The sequence below is a fragment of the Maniola jurtina genome, chromosome 3, assembly GCF_905333055.1.
Source record: "Maniola jurtina chromosome 3, ilManJurt1.1, whole genome shotgun sequence".
Classification (NCBI taxonomy): domain Eukaryota; kingdom Metazoa; phylum Arthropoda; class Insecta; order Lepidoptera; family Nymphalidae; genus Maniola; species Maniola jurtina.
The window spans coordinates 12,223,167-12,244,918 of NC_060031.1; the positions used below are offsets into that span (position 1 = coordinate 12,223,167).

Here is a 21,752-nt window from a genome sequence, read left to right on the forward strand (position 1 = left end):
CCGGCTAAGTGCGAGTCAGACTTGCGCACCGAGGGTTCCGTGCTCGGGTAATTTTTCCGACATTTTGCACGATAAATCAAAAACTATTGTGCGTAAAAATGAATAAAAATCTGTTGTAGAATATACAGGTAAAACCCTTTCATATGATACCCCACTTGGTAGGTATAGTTATCTTACTTTTAAAACTGAAACACATTTTTTTTAATGGTATAACCACAAATTCACGGTTTTCGGATTTATTCCTTTACTTGTGCTATAAGACCTACCTACTTGCCATATTTCATGATTTTAGGTCAACGGGAAGTAGCCTATAGGTTTTCTTGACAGACACGACGGGCGGACGGACAGACAGACAGACAACAAAGTGATCCTATAAGAGTTCTGTTTTTCCTTTTGAGGTACGAAACCCTAAAAAGTATATTTTTAATTAATGCTATCCCAACGGAAGCTTGCAAAGCGAACTACGATAAAAAAAAGGTGAAATTCGACATAATTTGAGTTGATAGAAAATGTAAAATTGACAAGAAAAATAAAAAAAATTAAGACGGTAAATTATTTTAACTTAATAACCCTTTATGTTTTGACATCCTACAGAACCCTCGTTGGACGAGTCTAGCTCGTGTTTAATCGTCTTTTCAGCTTTACAATTTTTTAATTCAACTGTTTTGTCAGAGGCACCATTTACTCTCGCTAATGACACTTAAGGTTAAAGACATCTCTGTAAGATACTAAAGTCTGTACTAAATGGCAATTAACGCTAAGATATTCGATTGTTAATATAACTCGTACCTATTTGTCAATTTTAACAGCACAAAAATTAACACGTTCGTTAAAAGGTAGGTACATAATTAGCTTTCAAGAAAGTGATACTACCGTGTTTTATTTTATTCGCTGAATAAAACCAAGTAACGTCTATTAAAACAATGGTCTCATATTTTAAGATTACGTACGGGTTGTTAGTTATTATGCAGTTACTTTCTATGATCTACGTGTATAATTATACTCACCGACACGTTTCGCTGAAATCTGCCTCGTGGAATAATTAAAAGGCACATAAATTATTTCCCCGGTCGCTTTTGTAAGTTCTGCAGGGAGTTTTTCTGCGGCGTGGACTTCGTCCAAACACAGTACATCGACACTGGCACACTTATCACTAAACACTGTTGTAAACTCACGGTTCACTGCCTCATTGTCATCCTCATCTTTCACTAAAACGTTATCTTTACTTTTATACACCAGTTCAGCTTCTCCTTCCAAAGCTTCTTGACAAGATTTATTGGCGACTACTCTAATTTTGTATACACCAATCGATCTTTTAGCGTCCAAAATGAAATCGACTCGTTCACCTCTTCCTATCTCAATCGATCTAACTACCTCTGGTTGCACTGCATGTCCATCGAGTGTTACTAAATTAAGAGCATGTTGTTCAATAAAAAAGTTAACTGGGCAACTTTTGAAGCCTCCTCCATAAGCCAACCGAAATCTATATTTTTTGCCGTACTCCACTGTGAATTTTGATAGAGGAGCGTCAGAAGATTCTGGGGTGTTCCCTTTGCCATTTATTAGAAGCGATTCAGCATCGGGAATTTTAGACGTAACACCTGCAAGTGGACCCATGGAATGTCCCCATTCTGCTATGAAAATAGTATGATCGGTAGCATCAATGTCGTAAAGTTTTCTCAGTGGATCCAGTCGTGGTGATTGGCGCACAATAAATGCTCCTGCAAGACCATCAGCAGCATCTGCGGCTGAATGCGCGTGATACATGTGCGTTCCGACTGCGGAAGCGCGAAACTTGTACTGGAATGTGGTGTATGCGGGTTGAGGACATTGGGTAAGCATAGGTGCTCCATCCATAAACGGGGTTTCTTTTTGGGGCTGACCGCGCCAGTGTATTGAGAGGGCATGTGCTGGCGCCCGGTGTACCACGTCTACAACTAGGATGTCGTTATGACAGACGTGTAGAGCGGGAGCGGGAAGCTCTCTGTTCGCTGAGAGTACGCCACGCTCTCGACCGTCTGCTGTGATGCACATTGGCGGACAATCTTTTCCATCTTCCGCACAACTGTTACACGATCTGTAACAAGGAGACAACATCATCAGTATCGCGTATTGTTATTTTAATTTACTCGATTAATTGTTATTTAAATTGATTGTTAGACTCACTTGCTGTATGTCTTATAAACTTCGATAACAAGTTTGACTCGACAAATCATGGGCCAGTCCAGTTCATGGCATTCCCGATCACAGTTTTCGAAGTACTCTTCTGCAAAATAAAAACGAGAAAACACGAATAATTCCAAATAAACATATAATTAGGCAGCGGATTTCATAATTTATACAAGCTAAATAAGAAAAAAATCAATTTTTCTATAAGGAAAATGTTTTACTCGAGCAGGGTACTGAAAACACTTAAGGCTAAGATGCTTTAAGGTTAAGACGGGTAATTTCCATTTCCGGGTCAGGCGATGTTGCGTTGCCCAATTAATGCTTATAGGTACCTACTTAAAGACTGAAGGTAAAAATTAACTGAACCAGAGGGGAAAGTATTGAAAACAGGTGTCCAATGTAATTACGTAACATTATAGAATCTATCTAAGTATCTTCTCTCATATTACTCATAAGTAGGTATAATAAATAAGCACCTATCTAAGTGATAATCTTGTGATCCCATATTAGGTAAGTACCTATATCAAGTAGGTAGGTAATTTTCGTCTTAGGTAAGATCTTCATCATCATCATTATCGTCATCAACCTATCGCTGTTTCACTACTGAGCACGGGTCTCCTCTCAGAATGAGAAGGGTTTGGCCATAACCACTACGCTGGCTAAGTTCGGATCAGCAGACTTCACACACCTTTGAGAACATTATGGAGAACTCTCAGGCATTCAGGTTTCCTCACGATGTTTTCCTTCACTGTTAAGTAAGTGACATTTAATTGCTTAAAACTAAACGCACTTATCTCCGAAAAGTTAGAGATGCGTGCCCGGAACTGAACCCTGGACCTCTCGACTAGGAGGCCACCTAGGCCATCATGTGGCTATCATATAAGGCACTATTAAGTATTAAGAATTGTGACTAAGTTTTTATTGCGGACACATTTTTTGGATTTGAATTCGAACCTATTCCTTCAAATATGTAATATGACTTTGCTCAAAAACTTTTTACTATTTACAAACTTAGTTTTACTTATTTATTGAAATGACATACAAGAACCGTACCTGGCATTGGCGTGAAATAAACAACAACAATCACACTGGCCATTATAACTGACAACACTAGTATCCTTTGGAAGGACATGAGCATGTAATTAGGTTTCCATATCACATCAACACTGGAGTCCACCATCTTCTTATTTGATTCCATGTTAAAAAAAAAATTAGAACGTGCGAGTCGAGCCCACGCGGTCACGGCTTTGGTTACAACATTTTATTTTGTTTTGAAACTAGGTACGTTTTGTAAGAAGTCGTTAGTTTTAAATTAAATATTATACCTAAGTATATACGCGACCACGCGAGTCTACTATCAAGTGGCGACTGGAAGAATGGAAACAATATTGCCGCGTGTTGTAAGACTTGTAACAGAATGCAGCTTCATACCTACTCGCGGACTCGAATTCGGAAGTACGAGTAAATTGCAGAGCCTGAGATTGAACTGAGAACTCTCACTGCAGCGTTATGTAATTTTATATTACGACACGACGAATATTAAATGTCGGACGCTAATGATATTATTGTTGCTTCGGAGGCCTACTTTTTGATAATGAAGCATGTCTAGTTCTTAATCGACTATTTTACTACAACTATACATCTTACGACCCTAGTGCGGAAAAAGATGGACCCCTATTAAGATGTGGACGTATCGCAGGATGCTCCGCATAAGCTGGATGGCTAATAGAATCGTCTGAACCGTTGTTTTTATTAGGGTTCCATGCCCAAAGAGTCGGAGTAATGTCACTCTGCTGTCTGTATGTCTGTCTGCGTGCGACTTTTGCTCGATTTGACGAGGCAAGTATGTACCTAAGCAGGTAGGTAGGTTAACTAGGTAGGTGCCTGCTTAGTGGAACTGTACCTTTCAATTTGACAGTAAGAATACAACAATGAACAGCAGCGCGAGCTAAATTTTTTTGGACCTCTATTTTCGTAAACGAAATTAGTTACAAACTTGAACTTTTGGTAGTTAATGTAGAACGTTGACCTAAAACCGAATATTATATTATAATAAAGTATTATGTACCCTAATAGACCGAGGCCCAACTTGCCGGTTTTGAATAAATAGAGAGAAACCATCTAAGCCGTTGGCAGATACCATATAGAGGGTTAGGTAGGTATAGTATATGTCCTTAAAATCCGGTCAAGTGCGAGTCGGACTCGCACACGAAGGATTCGTATAAATATATATAAATATATAAATATATAAAGTATCGTCATACAATTTTTTTTTTGTGATGTAAGCACAATTAACGGTTTTCGGTTTTTGCCTTTACTTGTGCTATTTCAGACCTACCTACCTGCCCAAACTTCATGATTCTAGGTCAACGGGAAGTAGGTAACTAGGTACTTCCAGTTGACCTAGAATCATGAAGTTTAGGCTTCTTCTACTTATATACTTCTAGGCTTACACTATAGGCTTCTTGACAGACACGACAGACATACAGACAGACAACAAAGTGATCCTATTATTATAATTATAAGGGTTATTTTTCCTTTTGAGTTACGGATCCCTAAAAAGGACAGAAAATAGCATCTAAATACTAGCCAAACTTCTAAATCACCATCTGTAATTTACTGTTTCACAATGAAGACGCTAGTGCGGTATTGCCATAGAAATATACATTTCACCACGTCCGTCTTTGCAGCCGACCAACGTCCTTGGCCCGCTCTAGATATTATGTGTGTACCAGTATGTATCTACATATTTAATGTAAGTAGGTAGGTAGATATGTGCTTATGTAATCATACGACATTGCGTGTAGGTAAGCTAATTTGCCAATTGATATTTTATTAGGTATGTCTGAAAACTGAAAAATAGAAAAAAAAATTGAAAAATTTTGTCTCTGTTTTGGTCGCGCCGTAGTAAGTGCTAGAGCGATGCATATTTTTTGATTTTTTGAGAGTGTAGGGTGTAGGCGGCATCATGAGTCCACGAGCGCTTTGCTGCACGGTGGGTTACTTCATACGTACTAACCACAGAACATTATTACCCTAGGCGGGGTACTAACTGGCAGGAACGTGTGTACCTACTGTGTAGAGATAGAGAAGTAGGCGATTTCATCACCACCATCACTCTCCCGTTATTGCCTCTGATATTAGGGCCGTGTGTAGACTGTTTAAGGAGCATGGATTAGGGGAGACTAGCATAATAGTTATCTGTGATTATCGAATGGTTAGGATTTAGGAATGATAGGAGTTAGTTATCAATTTCGAGCTTGACGCTATTGACGCCATAGATAATGCATTATAGATTGTCGCTGACACTTGGCAGTTGAGTGACATTTACTTTGACAAATCAAAATGACAATTGACATGACAGGGTTGAGGGTGCCAACTGCCACTGCCAAAAATAATAATATCACAAAATTCACAAAAATAACGGGCTTTTGTGGTAAAATTTTAATTCTTTATTGGTTTTATCTAAGCAAAATCACTAATCTTATTTTAGTTACGAGAAATCTTACGTTACAGTTAAAAAATGGAAATCACCAAAAAGAACTTTAGTGAGCAGCTGGAAAACATAACCAAAAACTTGAAACGCTCATGTTTTGTTGGATTTGATGCCGAATTCACCGCTATATTGTCAGGGGACTGCTTTAAATATAGGTATGGTTATCATCCAGATATTTTAAATAACATTATTGTGTAAAAATAATAAAAGTCCAATACCTATTGAGCCTAAACCAACATAATATTATCATCACCTTTTAGAACAGACCTAAACTACGACTGGTTTCTCACACAGTACATGCTGGTAAGGAAAAGGTGGTCTTCCGATTTCTCCAAAGCTTGTGCGTCAGTGCTTCAGACCAGCAGTATCATCATCACTCTTTACAAAATAAATAAAATATCTTTTATTGAACTTATTACATCTAGAAACTTATAGAAAAGATTTATAATTGACTGCCGTCTCCTTAAAGTGTGGTGGAAACATGGATAGATATAGATCGGACATTCCCACATTTTTCTGATAACTCAAAAACTTTTTTGTAGTTAAGCTTTTAAGAACGTTACAGCAGTGTGTTGCAGATTAAGTATTTAAAAATTTCATTACATTCAAAATACAGATACTGCTTGTTTGAATTTCAGGTTATTTGACACAAACAAAGAAAGATATGACCTAATAAAGGATGAAGTGAGCAAAATGATAATGACTCAAGTTGGCCTGACCATGTTCCAATATGACCGTGATCATGACAGCTATATTGCAGTGGGGTACACATTCCACCTGTGTCCCCAAGTTGTTGCAGACATTGATCAGATGTTCATATTCCAAGCATCTACTCTGAAGTTTCTTTGCAGATACAATTTCAATTTTAATAAGGTAAAAATATAAAAACTGGTGAAAGGCATCAGCTTCCTAGTTGGTCCGGAATTGATTCTGGGCATGCACCTCTATTTTTTTGGTTGTTGTAAGCTATCACACTAATATTATAAAGGCGAAAGTTTGTATGTGTGTGTGTGTGTGTGTGTGTGTGTGTGTGTGTGTGTGTGTGTATGTTTGTTACTCTTTCACGCAATAACTACTGAATGGATTTGGCTGAAATTTGGAATGGAGATAGATGATATCCTGGATTAGCACATAGGCTACTTTTTATCCCGGAAAATCGAAGAGTTCCTACGGGATTTAAAAAAAACCGAAATCTACGCGGGCGAAGCCGCCAGCATCTTCTAGTTAAGTAATATAGCTTTGACAGTGTAGGAAACAGTGTGAGGAATCCTGCATGCCTGAGAGTTCCCCATTATATTCTCAAAGGTGTGTGAAGTCTGTCAATCAGCACTTGACCCACGTCGTGAACTATGATCAAACCCTTCGCATTCTCAGACCCATACTCAGTAGTGAGCCGGCAATGGGTTTATGATAATGCTAATGAAAGAAAATATATCACTACCCACATATTATAAATGCAAAACTCTTTGTTTACTGGTTTATCCTTTAATCACACTGCAACAGATCGATGTGATTTTTTGCATGGATTTAAACCTATTTAAGGCTCCTTTTTAAAACCTCAAATCTCAATCCACACAAATGAAATATTTTCTTATGTAGGTTAGTTTTTTTATATTGCTTAGTTTCTTATAATAAATGGCTATTTCTGGACATCAGTTTGGCTAAGTCCTACTACTAGATTATTAGAATGATGATAGATGATTTACTGCAGAGATTTGACAGATATATTTAACTATGTCTAATCTTCTTATTATTCTCAAATTGGTATATTGCTATTTGTTTGCTACTTGTACCATTTTTTTTACTTAGATTCAAATATTTTTACTTAGATTCAAATATCTTTTTCAGTTTATATATGATGGCCTGCCCTATTTAAGTAAAGTAGAGGAAGCACATATAAGACAACAACTGAAAGACAAAACACTAGTTGGTAGTCTAATACATGCACTCACAATGGAAGATGAAAGGAAACTACAGAAATACTGCTCCGAGGTTTCAAAGTAAGATTTCTACTCTAAGTTCTTTCAACATAGATGATTTAATTAGACATAGGAAAAATTATACTATGCTATATCATATCTGTCATAAATCGTAATTATTTTTTATTTGAATGTGTACAATCAAGTAGGTACAATTTAACGTTTGAGATTGGATGGATTGAATGAAAAATTGAACTTCTATAATTTTTCTGTATTAGGGGCATTTTTACCCAACTTTAGCAAAGCCCAAATGGATGGTTATGCATTGATCTGTATGTATGTATGTCCATTCCCATGTTCCCTCATAACTACTCAACAGATCAACCGATTTTGATAAATTATACTTCATCTTAATGATGCGAGTGTCTTGTTTAAAAAAAAGACACTTGTTTAAAACAATGCCAACCATTAGAGTTAGCATTGTTTTCGGAATGCTAAATTGTTTGATATTCCGTCTTTGCGGGTAGGGTGGTAACTGGCCACAACTGATGTTTTTGTTTTTAAATGTGAGAATAATAAGTGTTTTTCTTTTCTATTTTAGATGGCTAACAGGAAAAGACGAGGAAACAATGTATCTAGATATTGAGTGTCCAATAATGCGGTACATAGTTCACAACGAGATAAGGCAACGGTTCACAGACGTACTTACCACTGATAGCTTAGGTAATAGCAATAAGGTAATTTGTGCTAGATGACGATACTTGTCAATGCTAATATTATAAAGAGGTAAAGTTTGTAAGTTTGTTTGTAAGAAATAATCTCTGGAACTACTGAACCGATTTTGAAAATTCTTTCACTAGTAAAAAGTTACATTATTCCTGAGTGACATAGTTAGGTGATTTTTTTTAATTAGAGATCCCTACGAAAATTGTAATAAGATACCCTTGGCAAAGCCGGGGCAGGTCGCTTGTCACACTAATATTATAAAGGCGAAAGTTTGTATGTGTGTGTGTGTGTGTGTATGTTTGTTACTTCTTCACGCAAAAACCACTGGACGGATTTGGCTGAAATTCAGAATGGAGATAGACAATAACCTGGATTAGCACATAGGCTACTTTTTATCCCAGAAAATCAAAGAGTTCCCACGGGATTTCGAAAAACCTAAATCCACAATCCACGCGAACGAAGTCGCGGGCATCAGCTAGTATTACATATTTCGCATTTATAGTATGGAATATAGATTAGGTATAATATTTATATTACAGAAGCCTGATGAGTGATATTTTATTTCAGGTTCTAATATACAGAGATAAATATGTAGAAGGTGCCAACAGCGCACCCATGGCTATTTTAGAAGATAACCTAATGAGCTGTTTATTGGGATTTTCACAAATCATCGATTTACTTGCAACACACCAAAAACCTATAATTGGCCATAATAACTTTTTGGACCTGGTACTTCTCCACAATCAATTTATAGGTCCTTTGCCTAAGAAATATTGTACATTCAAGAAAAATATTAATAGTTTATTTCCCATCATATTTGATACTAAGTACATTTCTCATGAAATGAGAAAGAGGCTGACTTTCGATGAAGTATGGAAATCAAATGCACTGCAAGAGTAAGCTATATTATTTTATTTATTACTAGATGACGCTCGTAACTTTGTTCTCGTGGATGTAGGTTTTTAGAAATCCTGTGGGATCTTCAACTATATCTATGTGCAAAATCATGTCAATGCTTTGCTTCGTGTGGAGTGATTGGCGGACAATGCAAGTAACAAATATAATTTAGAGCCTCAATAGCTCAACCGGTAAAGAAGTGGACTGAAAACCGAAAGGACGACGGTTCAAACCCCGCCCGTTGCACTATTGTCATACCTGCTCCTAGCACAAGTCTGACGCTTAGTTGGAGAGGAAAAGGGAATATTAGTCATTTTAACATGGCTAATATTCTTTTTTTTTTTAAAAATCCACAATAATAATATGGGTAATGAATGGTCGTAGGTGGTACTTTTAACTACATTATGTAAAAAAAAAAATTTTTAAATGAATTCATTTGCAAATGAAGTTTTATCTTGATGGCTTCATTGTGATTCTCGCTGAAGTCATCATAAATATTGGTCCTATTTATGAAACTTCTAGTCCAAAGTATAGACCTATATTTAGTTTTCTCAATCTAAATTTAATATATGAAAATTTAAGATTGTGTGTTTGTTTGTTCTATCCATATCTATATCTATCTTTATATATCTGTATCTATGCGTTCGCGTATAATCCGATCGAGTTGAAACTTTGTATAGCACGCGCTTGAAGATTTCTGGCATAGTATTATCAAGGTACAATAGGTGGCGTGCGAGTCACATTGCAGCATATGCTGCGCAAACCTTACAAGCTATGTAATTATGTAAATCTCGCATATTTTATCGTAATGTTCAAATATTTTTATTGCAGTTTATATGAGTTTTTCTCTGAGGGCAAATGTAAAAAACTGGAAAGTGGAGTTAATTTCATAAAACTGAGTACACCATTCAATGTCAAACAATCCTATCACGAAGCTGGATGGGATTCATATTGTTCAGGTAAGAATCTTTTCGAAAACACACTACTGGAACCACACATACATAGCATTAGACCTGCAACTCATACAGTTGGAATATTATAGTGGAGTGGAGTCTTGCTGATATCTACTTAAACTTAACTTTATGGTCTTTGGCAAATGGTTGAAATTTGTATACTGAAAATTCACGAAACACGCGCGCCTGAACTTGCCGCGTGGCACCGCTTCTGTGCCAAAGTAAATAAAGTTTGGTTTGAGTATTGACTGAAAAGGCATTGCGCCTCGATTTTGTGCCTTAGTTTTTAACTACTAGTTCGACGTTAGGAAAAATGGTCTGCTAGTTTTAAACTCAACCTCATCATAGATTTATTTGTGTTCAACGCCGGATATAGATCTTTTCGAAGGCATGCCACCATACGGTCCTCTGCCTTTTTCACCAAGCTCCTCTTAGCAGCTCTGAACCGTGACATATTTTGAACTAGATGATACCCGCGACTTCGTCCGCGTGGATTTAGGTTTTTAAAAATCCCATGGGAACTCTTTGCTTTTCCGGGATAAAAAATTGCATATGTCAATTTCCGGAACGCAAGCTACCTCTGTACGAAATTTCATATAAATCTGTTTAATGGTTGGGTCTTTGAGAATGCGGGAACTCTTCGATTTCGCTAACTCTGTATCAAACACCAAAATCGGTAAATCTGTTGGACCGTGAAAAGTTAGCAGACGGACAGACACTTTCGCATTTTCATTATTAGTATGGATTAGTAGACATACATTTGTAAAAATTCCTGTCTCCTATTATCATAATATCATGATGATATGTTTTAGGATACTGTTTTATCCGGATGAGTCACTGGGCAGCGTGTGATAATAGCGGCAAGTATAGACCGGTGGGCCCCAGCGAAAAATTAGCAGCTTTAGCTCCCTACTGCAATAAAGTCAACGTCATACGTGGGGCTATACCTTTTATGGTAAAATATGTTTCTTGCTTATATGTTTAGAATACTGTTTCGTCTGGATGGATTTCAGTCCTCAGAAGCAGCTTGTGATAAATGCGGTAAGTAAAGACTGGTAGATCCTAGCAAAAACTCAAGGCCATAGCTCCATACTGCAACAAAGTCATAGGCGGGGCTGTGCTTTTTATGGTAAACTAGAGGGTGCCCGCGACTTCGTCCACGTGAATTTAGGCTTTTAAAGATCCCGTGGGAGCTGTTTGATTTTACGGTATAAAAAGTTGCCTATGTCCGTCCCCGGGATATAAGCTGACCCTATACAAAATTTCGTCAGAATCGGTTAAACTGTTGGGCCGTGAAAAGGTAGCAGACAGACAGACATATAGACACACTTTCTCATTATTAAAGTATGGATATATCTCTGGCTGTTTAGAATACTGTTTCATCTACATGCGTTTCAGTCTTCAGAGCAGCTTGGATAAATGCACAAGAAAAGACCGGTAGGTCCTAACTCGAGGCCATAGCTCGATACTGCAACAAAGCCATGTACGGAATTGTGCCTTTCATGGTAAGTACCTCTTCATCTGGATGGATCTCAGAACAGCGGCAAGGTTTTGGCCCCAGCGAGAAACTTGCGGCGTTAGCTCCTTACTGCAAAGGTAACGTAATACGCGCAGAGTGTGCCGTTCATGGTAAGTATTATCTTACTAGTTTAGGATACTAATTCATCCGGATGGCTCTCTGAGCAGCTTGTCAAAAAAGCGCCAAGTATAGATCCGTGGATCCCAGCGAGAAACTCGCGGTGTTAGCTCCCTACTGCAACCAAGTCAACGTAATGCGCGGGGGGTGTGCCTTTCACGGTAAGTAGGGTACCTCTTACTAGTTTAGAATACTGTTTCATCCGGATGAGTATCAGGCTGAGAATAGAGCGCACATTGTCTTTGCTCAGACAATGCTTAAAACGAGACAGCGTTATACTTCTGGCATAAGTCTGTCTCGTTTTAACTGGAATTTAAGTCTAAGCAAAGTCAAAATGCGGTCTATAAATCTCACCCTCAGAACAGCGGCAAGTATAGGCGGGTGTGCCCCAGCGAGAAACCCGGGGTGTTAGGTCCTTATTGCAACAAAGTTAACGTCACACGCGGGATTATGTCTTTCATGGTATATCTTACTATTAACTTTATAGTACTTTTTCATCCCATCCCGGTGGGTTTCTGGGTATAACTTCTCAGAACCACGGCAAGTGTAAACTGGTTGGTTTCAGCCAGTAAGCGGTGTTAGCTCCTTTTTGTAACATACGCGATGCTGTGCCTTTCATGGTAAATATCTCATACTAATATGACGTTTAGGATACTTTCACCTGGATGGGTTATTGCCCAACATGGGGTAGCAGCAATAAATTCTGTGGGCTCATTTTTTGATTTCCTTGATTAGTTATCTTCGGACTATCCGTTCAATGTTTATGGTTTAAATGTGATTTACATCAAATCAATAGTAAAACAGATTCAATTAAAAAGGTACAAAAAAATCTTTTGATTTGTTTTAGTGAACTGAGAGTTTACTAACATAAATATTTTTTTATTGTTAATAACACCAGTGTTTTATTTATTTTTATTTTTGTGTCTATCTTGGATAATGTATCTTTAATAATAGAAAGAATTTCTGGAGTCGATCCAAAAGTTTTCGAGTTTCCCCACTTACATTATAAACAAACAAATTCACACTCCGATCTTATAATATTCACGTAAATATGTAAACTATACAATACAAGCTATTTACTTAAAAGATAGAGAGGCTAAATGGGGACGTATTCATACAAACTACTTTAATATCCACTAGTAATAAAACTTGGTCTATCATATTAAATGCCAATTTTGGCAAGTTTTTGGTGCACAAAATTGCAGAAGTTGACTTGCTGTAAAGTCATCTGTTAATGTCTAAATTTTTGAAAGTTTTGGTGTATAAAACTTGCAGAAGTATACTTGCTGCTAGTGTTTACAGAGTGCAAGAGACTAACCAAAGCTAACTTCTGCAAGTTTTACCTCTAGTGAATAGTTAACTAAACAAATTAATGTCAAATCGAGTGACGAGTTTGTATGCTCAAAAATTCACTCAAGGCTCTGTAAGACTGTTCGTACGGCAGCGGTGCGATATGTAGTTATCATAATATTAACAATACTTTACCGTGCAATTCAAAAAACATTCATTCAACTACAGGTCCTTGGTAAGCGGTCGGTACTGCATATACCAAATATACTGATACTGCGCCACTTTCGCGCTGCATAAATCAGATACATCTCTAGCCTGTGTCTGGCGTTTAAAAGTAGTGTATTGAAGTAGTGTAGTGATGTGTATTGAACGCAGTGCACATATGAAACGCACAGATCGAACTACTACTATCGAAATATCGTGTGCGCCCAAACGCATTGCGTAATGCTATACATGTGTTGCGTTTATACGCACCAAGGAACCTCTACCTTTACTAGTTTCTTACACTTGAGACAAAAAGAGTTCAATGGCCTCTTTTTCAATATGTACATATAAAATCAGTTATCCTGTCTACAAATAATATATCATCAAAATATCTCCAAGCGTCGATATCATTAAGATTTTGATGTCAAAATAAAGTTCTATTTCAGAATCTCGTGGACGTCGACCCGCCGCGACATCGCCCGGAATTACTTCACATAAAATCTATGAAGGAACGAATCATTAACGTCGGGAAGGTAATTATGAATTCAAGTATCTATAATTTTATGTATTTCTAGCTTTTCCTGTAGTTTCGCCTTCGCGTCGTTTTGAATATCTTATTAGTTGACCGGCCCCGTCTTCTCTCGGATAAAAGCTCTGAAAACAAAAAAAAATTTAGCACTGGAAAAAATTAAAAAATTTCTAGTATTGGTCTACATAATTAATAAAACCAATTATACAAAATCTTTTCTCTGTCTATCTATTACTCTGCCAATCTGCACTTGTCCAATGTGGTAGTGTGACCTAAACCTTCATATTCTGAGAAACCCATGTTCATTGACATGTAAGTCAGTTCCTCTTACATATTAAAAAAATTATACTAACAAGCGTAAATTAAAAATTTATAACACCCCCGACAAGTGAAGGTTACAGTAACTAGAAAAGAGCTGATAACTTTCAAACGGCTGAACCGATTTTTTTGGATTATAGCTATGAACACTCGATCAAGCCACCTTTCAAACACATAAAAACTAAATTAAAATCGGTTCATTAGTTTAGGAGCTACGATGCCACAGACAGATACACAGATACACACGTCAAACTTATAACACCCCTCTTTTTGGGTCGGGGGTTAAAAAGAAGATTGTTGTCTGTATAATAAACCAATATAAAAACATGAGGTGATTTTCGTGTATGATATTTTTGCACGAAACTCGTAAGCTTAAATAATTAGGAGCTTAATTGACGTGGGATTATATTTAGTTGATCCGGGCACTCAGTTTATTTATGCAGTAACCATTGGCCTTCAAGTGACAAAAGGGACGTTAGTTTTGCAATGTTATAAATCGGTACGACGCCGTGTACAAACTGTTAAGGGGTATGGGATGGGTATATGGCAGCATTAAACCCATACATACCCCTCATCGATTACGCTAAATTTCTTGGTGCTTTGCCGGTAGGATGGTAACTAGCCACGGCAGAAGCCTCCCAAACCATACTTAAACAAGTGTAAATTAAAAATTTATAACATCCCCGACAAATGAAGGTTACAGTAACTAGAAAAGAGCTGATAACTTTCAAACGGCTGAACCAATTTTTTTGGATTATAGCTAAGAACACTCGATCAAGCCACACTTCAAACAAAAAAAAAACTAAATTAAAATCGGTTCATTCGTTTTGGTGCTACGATGCCACAGACAGATACACAGATACACAGGTCAAACTTATAACACCCCTCTTTTTGGGTCGGGGGTTAAAAAATTGACTGGTCTAAATCTAGTGCTATCCTTGTCCAGAGGGAGCAATGTTAAAAGGTATCGCAATACATTTAGACCTGTGAATTTAGTATAGAGATTATATATAATAAGTCTACTATACTTTCCAAATATGCAATATTTAACGTAAACAAATAACCTCCTTTATGCTTTGTTAAAAATACAAGGTTCACTTATGAATTTAGCCTCTAGCGCCAAAAAAAGTCGAAATTTTGTTATGGCTGTTATTACCTTCTCTAATACATTAATGCTTGATTTAAATAATGCCCTAATAATAGCAAAAAATACGTTGAGAGTACATACACAGGTCCATACCAACTCTTAAAAAATTTAGGAAACTTGAAAAATGAAGTTAGAAGACAAAATGGGCATTGTTGTTGCAATATAAACAGGCGGGAAGTTACATAAGGAGCTCAAAGAAACTCTATTTACGTCCCGTATAGTAAACACAGTCGCCCGCGTCGTATCCTCTGAGCCAAAATTAGAGTATATGTTAGGGAACAGTTATGGTTGTAATAATTGTCACATGGCAGAATGCGCGACCGTTTTCCAACTACGCATTCCGTGTTATTTTCGCTGTTGCGTCCTGACAGTGTGTATAATATCCTCAATTTATTGTTATCTTCGTTTTTAACGTTAAATAATCGAATTTTGTCTCAAAAGGTCTCAAGCTTTTCGTTTTAGGGGTCTTAATCCACTCAATTCAATCGATCCACCTGTATGCGTCCATTGGCAGGCATAAACCTTTTCGAGAGCACGCTACTAAATATGGTTCTCCATCTTCCTCATCCACCTTTCGTCCCGCCACGTCTCCCTCAACCTGCTAATCGATTGTAGAATGACAGCTACAATGTCACGATCGCAAGCACCTCTGATTGGTTGACGCTCGCTCACTTTTGGCTACAATGCATTGTTGCAACAAGAATACCATAAATTCAGCCAATCACATCAATTTCGATTGTAATAATGATTGATGCAGGTTTTCCGGAATCTACCTTCTTGGCTTATAGGTTTGCGATTGACTGCAATCACACCAAACAGGAGATTATGCAGGCTAAGGTAAGCGTGCCTGCCCAGAAGGTGCCTATTCACTCTTCTTTTGAAGGTACCAATATTATAGCTAGCGCAAAAACGGATGCCGGAAGGGCATTCCATATTCTAGCACTGCGTATTAGAAACGAGGAAGCAAATCGCTTCGTACGAGTCAAGGTACGAGTCCGTAGGATTTCGACTATGTAGATGTGCAGACATTGGCCTATAGGTCGGCCTACACTGCACTTGCCTGTACGCGGTCTCTACTAGAACACGTCTACCCCCTAGGCCGTCGATTCTACACTCACTGGCCACTGCCTCTTCTGCCTCTTCACCTTAAACTGGGCCTTACTAAAACTTCCAAAACATTTCTGTTGTAAACTGCCGCAACAGTTACAACTAATACAATGTTGGTTAATCACCACCTAAATCTGTCAACCGTAATGCTGTCTACTCATTTGTGCTCTCCAAAAAACGTTGAATATATCTGCGATTCAATCAAGCTTTAACCAATAGATAGAAGTTCGCATAATTTAAATGTCTGGCGACATAATGTGGTTTTATAAATGCTTTCAATGTCTTAACAGAAGCTATGGCGATATAGCTAGTTTATAAAAATAAGCCAAAATAGTGTGTGACTTGTGCCAATTTAGAAAAGTTCGTTGTTTCATAAATCTGGTGTCACGGGACCTTTTCTTTGACATAGAACTATCGGCGTCCTATAATTTTTTTTAAAGATATAAGAATTGGCGCATTCACCCTTCCTACAAAACATATAGAGTGGCGTGTGTGACAAGCACTGGCACAGTGTATCAGTACCCATCACCCAAGTACAGCTAATACCGCGTTTGGCAGACGTCCAAACGCACACACGCAAGTCAACCCACACGCACACGCATCCACCGCGTGCATACTTCCCCCGGCTAGTTAAAACGGATTGATAATACCCAAGTGTCACTGGATCTTTATTTTAGCCTTGGTAAAGTTTTTGTAGCACGCCAGCCGTTTGATTTTTTAAATGTAAGAAAACCCATTTTTCATGCCTCTGTCAAGGTTGATTTAAGGTTAAGATATAAATACAATGCGGCGACAATGTCGCGTAACCGTTTGCTGATTTGGCGCTACAGCCGGCGTTAGTATGCGCTTGATGTTCTAGTGCTCAGTGATAGCTCATTAATCTGCTATGGCGATTTGTCTTTTTAATTGTCCATATTTGTAACTAATCAATTGCGGTCGCATTTAGATTTTGTATTTGGCAAACGTCTCGAACGGTGACCATAGTAAGCGCTATCTTCATACTACAGGTGTCTTTGTGACATTGAAATCGTTGGAGGAAGAGTAAGAACCCTGAAAACTGAAACTTGTATACGTTTTCCAAACTTACTTCAAGATTCCTGACGCAATAAGTAATTGAGAAAAAACTTATTTTTAACGCATTGAGTAGCAAAATACAATTTACTAAATGATGCCGCGACTACGTTTGCGTAGCTATCGATTTTTTTTAAATCCCGTAGAGACTTTGATTTTCCGGGATAAAAAGTAACCTTTGCCCTTCTCCGGAGTGCAAGCTATCTCTGTACCAAATAGAACCTCCTTCCTCCTAGAATGTCCTTCCTTCATCGGAATGCAACCCTGTAACATATCTCTTACCAAATTACGTTAAAATCGGTAAAACGGATGGGCCGTGAAAAGCTAGCAGACAGACACAGTTTCGAATTCATAAGTTAGTAGGATTAACCAATTAACCTCAGCTAATTATTCCCCAGATAACGTCGGTGCTCGCAGGTTTGGGTTCCATAGACGTCAAACCTTACGGAAAGAAAACTGCGCTCATAGCTGCCAGCACACAATACACGTAAGCATGTAATATATTTGCCAGATAGAGTTGATATCACTTGCTTACAAACTTTGGAGTTCGATCACCCTTTGGAAAATAATTTTCTGATCCTAAGACTCCGTAATTTCAAATGTACTTTCTGGCAATGGACTTATTATTTTCTGGCATGTTCCCTGTAACAAGATTGGTTATATTCTAAGCTCACACTGTAAGAGACTACTTAGCAGAGTATAAGAAAAAGAGTGACCCCAAGGCCTTTGATGATTTCGAAAGTAGCTGCATCACTAGACACTGGTCTTCGCATGTATAGCTGCCACTGCCCATCGTACTTGCTAAAAAAGATTCCGACGAATTGAGAACCTCCTCTTTTTTTCGAAGTCGGTTAAAAAGGATTAATAAAAGTGGCTTATGAAGAATTTATCAGTCCTAACAGTACACCACAAAGTGGCAAACTGTTAGGACTAATCTACAACACCTAAACATGCACACAGTTCATGCAATCAACTTATTCTTATTCTTATAAGCTGGTATACTCCCTCCACGATTGCTCTGTCTAGCTTTAGCCGTCCCCAGTTGGTCAACTATTGGTTTTTAGGTTATGCTACAATTTTTCAAACTACATGATAAGGAACATCATATTTTGTTTTCTAGGGCCGATAAGATATTAAACCAGTTCCAGAACGACAGAGAATATAGGATATCACCATTTAACGTCATCAAGCATACTCCCGCAGGCAGAATGGCGATTTGGTAAGATTTTTTTAATGGCTCTTGCATTAAATTTTTCGCAACTACCCCATCTCCCTGCATACTTACTAATATTATAAGTAGCAAACTGTTTGTTGGGTTTTCCTTCAATCAAGCCGGAGTAACGTATCGACTTGATTTTTTGCATAGATTGAGTTACATACCTTGAGAGTGATATAGGCTCCATTTTTTCCTGGGAAAACACGGACGGCATGCCATTTTTCACGCCTTTGTCCTTCAATTCTGCAGCGACGCAACAGATTAACGAATTCACGTAATTTTTCGCATGGATGTAGTTAAAGACCTGGAGAGTGATATAGATTATTTTTGATTCCGATTCCCGATAAAAACAGAGGTCCCGTGGCATTTTTAAAAAAACGTATCGTAATTGTATATTTTCTTTTGTTTACAGGGGAAGTGCATTGTTAACCGGCAGCTTACTACTGTTTTTATTACATAGACGTGTTACTAAATAGTATACACACATGTAAGAAAATCAGCATATAGGTTATATGAAAAATTACTGTATCAAATAATAATGTTATAAGACTGCTCTATGTTTATAGTACAATTATTATTAATAGTCAAATTGAGTGAATACGAAATAAAGATGCCTTAAAGGTTATATGGAATTTTATTTAGTGTAACGAACCCTACGGTTCCTCTGAAGCGAAGCTGAGTGGACCAATCAGAATATTGAGCGATGACGTGTCGAAATTATCACGTCATCTAACAATAATCTGATTTGTCCGTTCCGCCTCGGTGAAAATACATTCTTACTCAGAGCAAAACTGTCAGCCAATCAGAGGTGATAGGAGATCTTCACATTGTAGCTACTGTCAAATGGTACTAGGCAGTTTACAAACAACAGTAAATTTTTTCGTGGTCACATTTCTTGGTGCCAGACAAAACACTATACAGTAGACAAAATATACATTAGAGCTGCCAATATACTCAAGTATTGTTTATTTATGGCAGAGAACCTTTCAAAATGTTTGCTGATTTTCGTGGTGAACTAAAAGTTTCAAGGAAAATTCTGCAAGTTCTTAACGTGTTTTGATCCACTTAAACGACCGATAAAAACCGTTACCACAATGATAAAGGCTATTAACGTAGTTTTATAAACAATTTCTAACAGTCGTGTTCTAATGGAAACCGGAGCTCGATTACGATAAAATCACAGCTACAGTGTGACGATCGCAATCACCACTGGTTGATCTTTTGTAAGACAAAATATTCTTAGTTACAAGAAAGTTGGCGATCTACACAACAGGCTGACAAGACACCGTAACAGGCTTGCGACTCCTACGCTTCGCCTCAGGAAGGTCCAAAAGTCATTTGTGGGAATGGGTATAATCTTTTAGAACAAAATTCCTCAATCAATTTTGAACTTGCCTTTACACAGGTTCATAAAATCTATTAAAACTATGCCCCTGAGAAAAGCATATTATACAATCGAAGATTATGTAAATGATAAAAGAGCGTGGATTTGACCTGCAATTCGCTCCAGCAATGCGCGGGATTTCAATTGCTTTTATTGTATCAAATCTTTGAAAAGAGCAACCGCCGAGTTTCTTGTTGGTTCTTCTCGGTAGAAAAGGCATTCCGAACCAGTGGTAGATGCTTTTGGCAATTCAAAAAAACTTGTAAAAGTCTAATTGAATAAAATTATTTTGTGAATTTTAATTGGCCGACAGTTGCTCATATTGGCTACTAACTATGCATTGTTGCAATCAGACTTGCTGGCAAGTGATGATGCAGTCTAACATGGAACTCGCTTGCCTAGAAGATGCCTATTTACTCTTGAGCTTTAGTACCCATATTAAAAGTATATTTCTGCGGATCACATAGTTCCGCAGAAATCGAGCGAGTTCAAATATTCGCAACATGTTTGCAGTTGTTAAACGCGAATGATTCAATTCCCGGTACAAATTGATTTCACATCGACGTTTCTGCTCGTACTGCTGTTCGATTTGATTATGTAGGTTTATGTACGTTCATATTATTTTCCTTGATTATCTAGACGGGAACCTAAGTAACTACCTACTGCATGATTCTTACTTTGAAAATTGAAACACATTTAAATTTTTTTCAATGATGTACCTAATCACAAATTCACGGTTTTCGGATTTATTCCTTTACTTGTGCTATAAGACCTACCTACCTGCCTTTCATGATTCTAGGTCAACGGGAAGTACCCTATAGGTTTTCTTGACAGGCACGACGGACGGACAGACAGACAGACAGATAACAAAGTGATCATATAAGGGTTCCGTTTTTCCTTTTGAGGTACGGAACCCTAAAAACGGAACTAAATACTAAGAGAGGCATGAAGAACCTACTCAGAGCTGGTGCTAGCAATTTATCTAGACTCTATCTTTTGTTACGTAGAATGTGTAGTAACTGGGTCACATTTCTGACCACTTTTACACTTTAATCTGTACTGACGTCTCCGCAAATAGGACATGCGTCGAGTTATTGCTTCTATTTTCTCCCCGATGCAATTCCAGAGACGTAACTTATAAATAACCATAATATATCGCTATTGCATTATGTGTACTACGTAATTTTTACGTAAAACGTTTACAAGTATAGTTCAATCAAGAATGAACTCATCTTAATTTAACTAATGAAAATTTAATGCTATTTATTTTTTTACTAAAGACACCGTCGAATACTGCATTACGTACGCATAGTGACTGCATCTCTATTGATTTGTCTCTAAATCTTCTGTATAGAGCTTGTAGTAGGTAGGTATGTTGACTTTTGAACATTTCTATACAATCCAAAAGCTAGCCGAAAATAAACTAAACAAAATATATTTATAGAAAAGTATAATAAGAAACAGCAGGATAGAAAAGTAGATAAATAGAAGTAACAGGTAGGAATAAGAAGGTTATGTACGTAGGTACATGGGTCATGATCAATTATCTACCCATCGCCGGCTCACTACTGAGCACGGATGTCCTCTAAGAATGAGAAGGATTTGTCCATAGTCTACAACGCTGGCCAAGTGCGGATTAGCAGACTCAGTGATGCAGGTGTCTTCACGATATTTTTCACCGTAAAAGCAA

At 37.6% G+C, this 21,752-nt stretch overlaps 2 protein-coding genes across 3 annotated transcripts in view; one reads left to right on the forward strand and one right to left on the reverse strand.

Moving 5' to 3' along the window:
- The window catches only part of LOC123879619 (laccase-2-like), a 50,520-nt gene extending 46,964 nt beyond the window's left edge, over positions 1-3,556 (reverse strand). For both annotated transcript variants that reach the window (XR_006799047.1, XM_045927421.1), the window contains exons 1-3: positions 3,223-3,556; positions 2,167-2,266; positions 1,008-2,077 (exon numbers count right to left, since the gene is read on the reverse strand). Coding sequence is in view for 1 of the 2 variants with exons in the window: in XM_045927421.1 (XP_045783377.1) it covers positions 1,008-2,077; positions 2,167-2,266; positions 3,223-3,367 (1,315 nt within the window). In the remaining variant the exon portion in view is untranslated. The remainder of the gene's footprint in view (positions 1-1,007; positions 2,078-2,166; positions 2,267-3,222) is intronic.
- A 1,977-nt stretch (positions 3,557-5,533) lies between these two features.
- Positions 5,534-19,303, forward strand: LOC123880172 (pre-piRNA 3'-exonuclease trimmer-like). Its single transcript, XM_045928146.1, has 12 exons — positions 5,534-5,605; positions 5,686-5,820; positions 6,304-6,538; positions 7,514-7,665; positions 8,186-8,321; positions 8,878-9,206; positions 10,039-10,166; positions 10,973-11,115; positions 13,737-13,823; positions 17,861-17,949; positions 18,583-18,681; positions 19,091-19,303. The coding sequence occupies exons 2-12, from the start codon at positions 5,693-5,695 to the stop codon at positions 19,152-19,154; spliced, it is 1,590 nt and encodes a 529-aa protein (XP_045784102.1). The 5' UTR covers positions 5,534-5,605; positions 5,686-5,692; the 3' UTR covers positions 19,155-19,303.
- Positions 19,304-21,752: the final 2,449 nt, after the last annotated feature.

Excerpts from the sequence above, each read along its gene's own strand:
- LOC123880172 (XM_045928146.1), top strand. The coding sequence starts at position 5,693 with ATGGAAATCACCAAAAAGAACTTTAGTGAGCAGCTGGAAAACATAACC. Across the intron at positions 6,539-7,513 it reads ACAATTTCAATTTTAATAAG|TTTATATATGATGGCCTGCC; the intron begins GTAAAAATATAA and ends TATCTTTTTCAG. Across the intron at positions 10,167-10,972 it reads ATGGGATTCATATTGTTCAG|GATACTGTTTTATCCGGATG; the intron begins GTAAGAATCTTT and ends GATATGTTTTAG.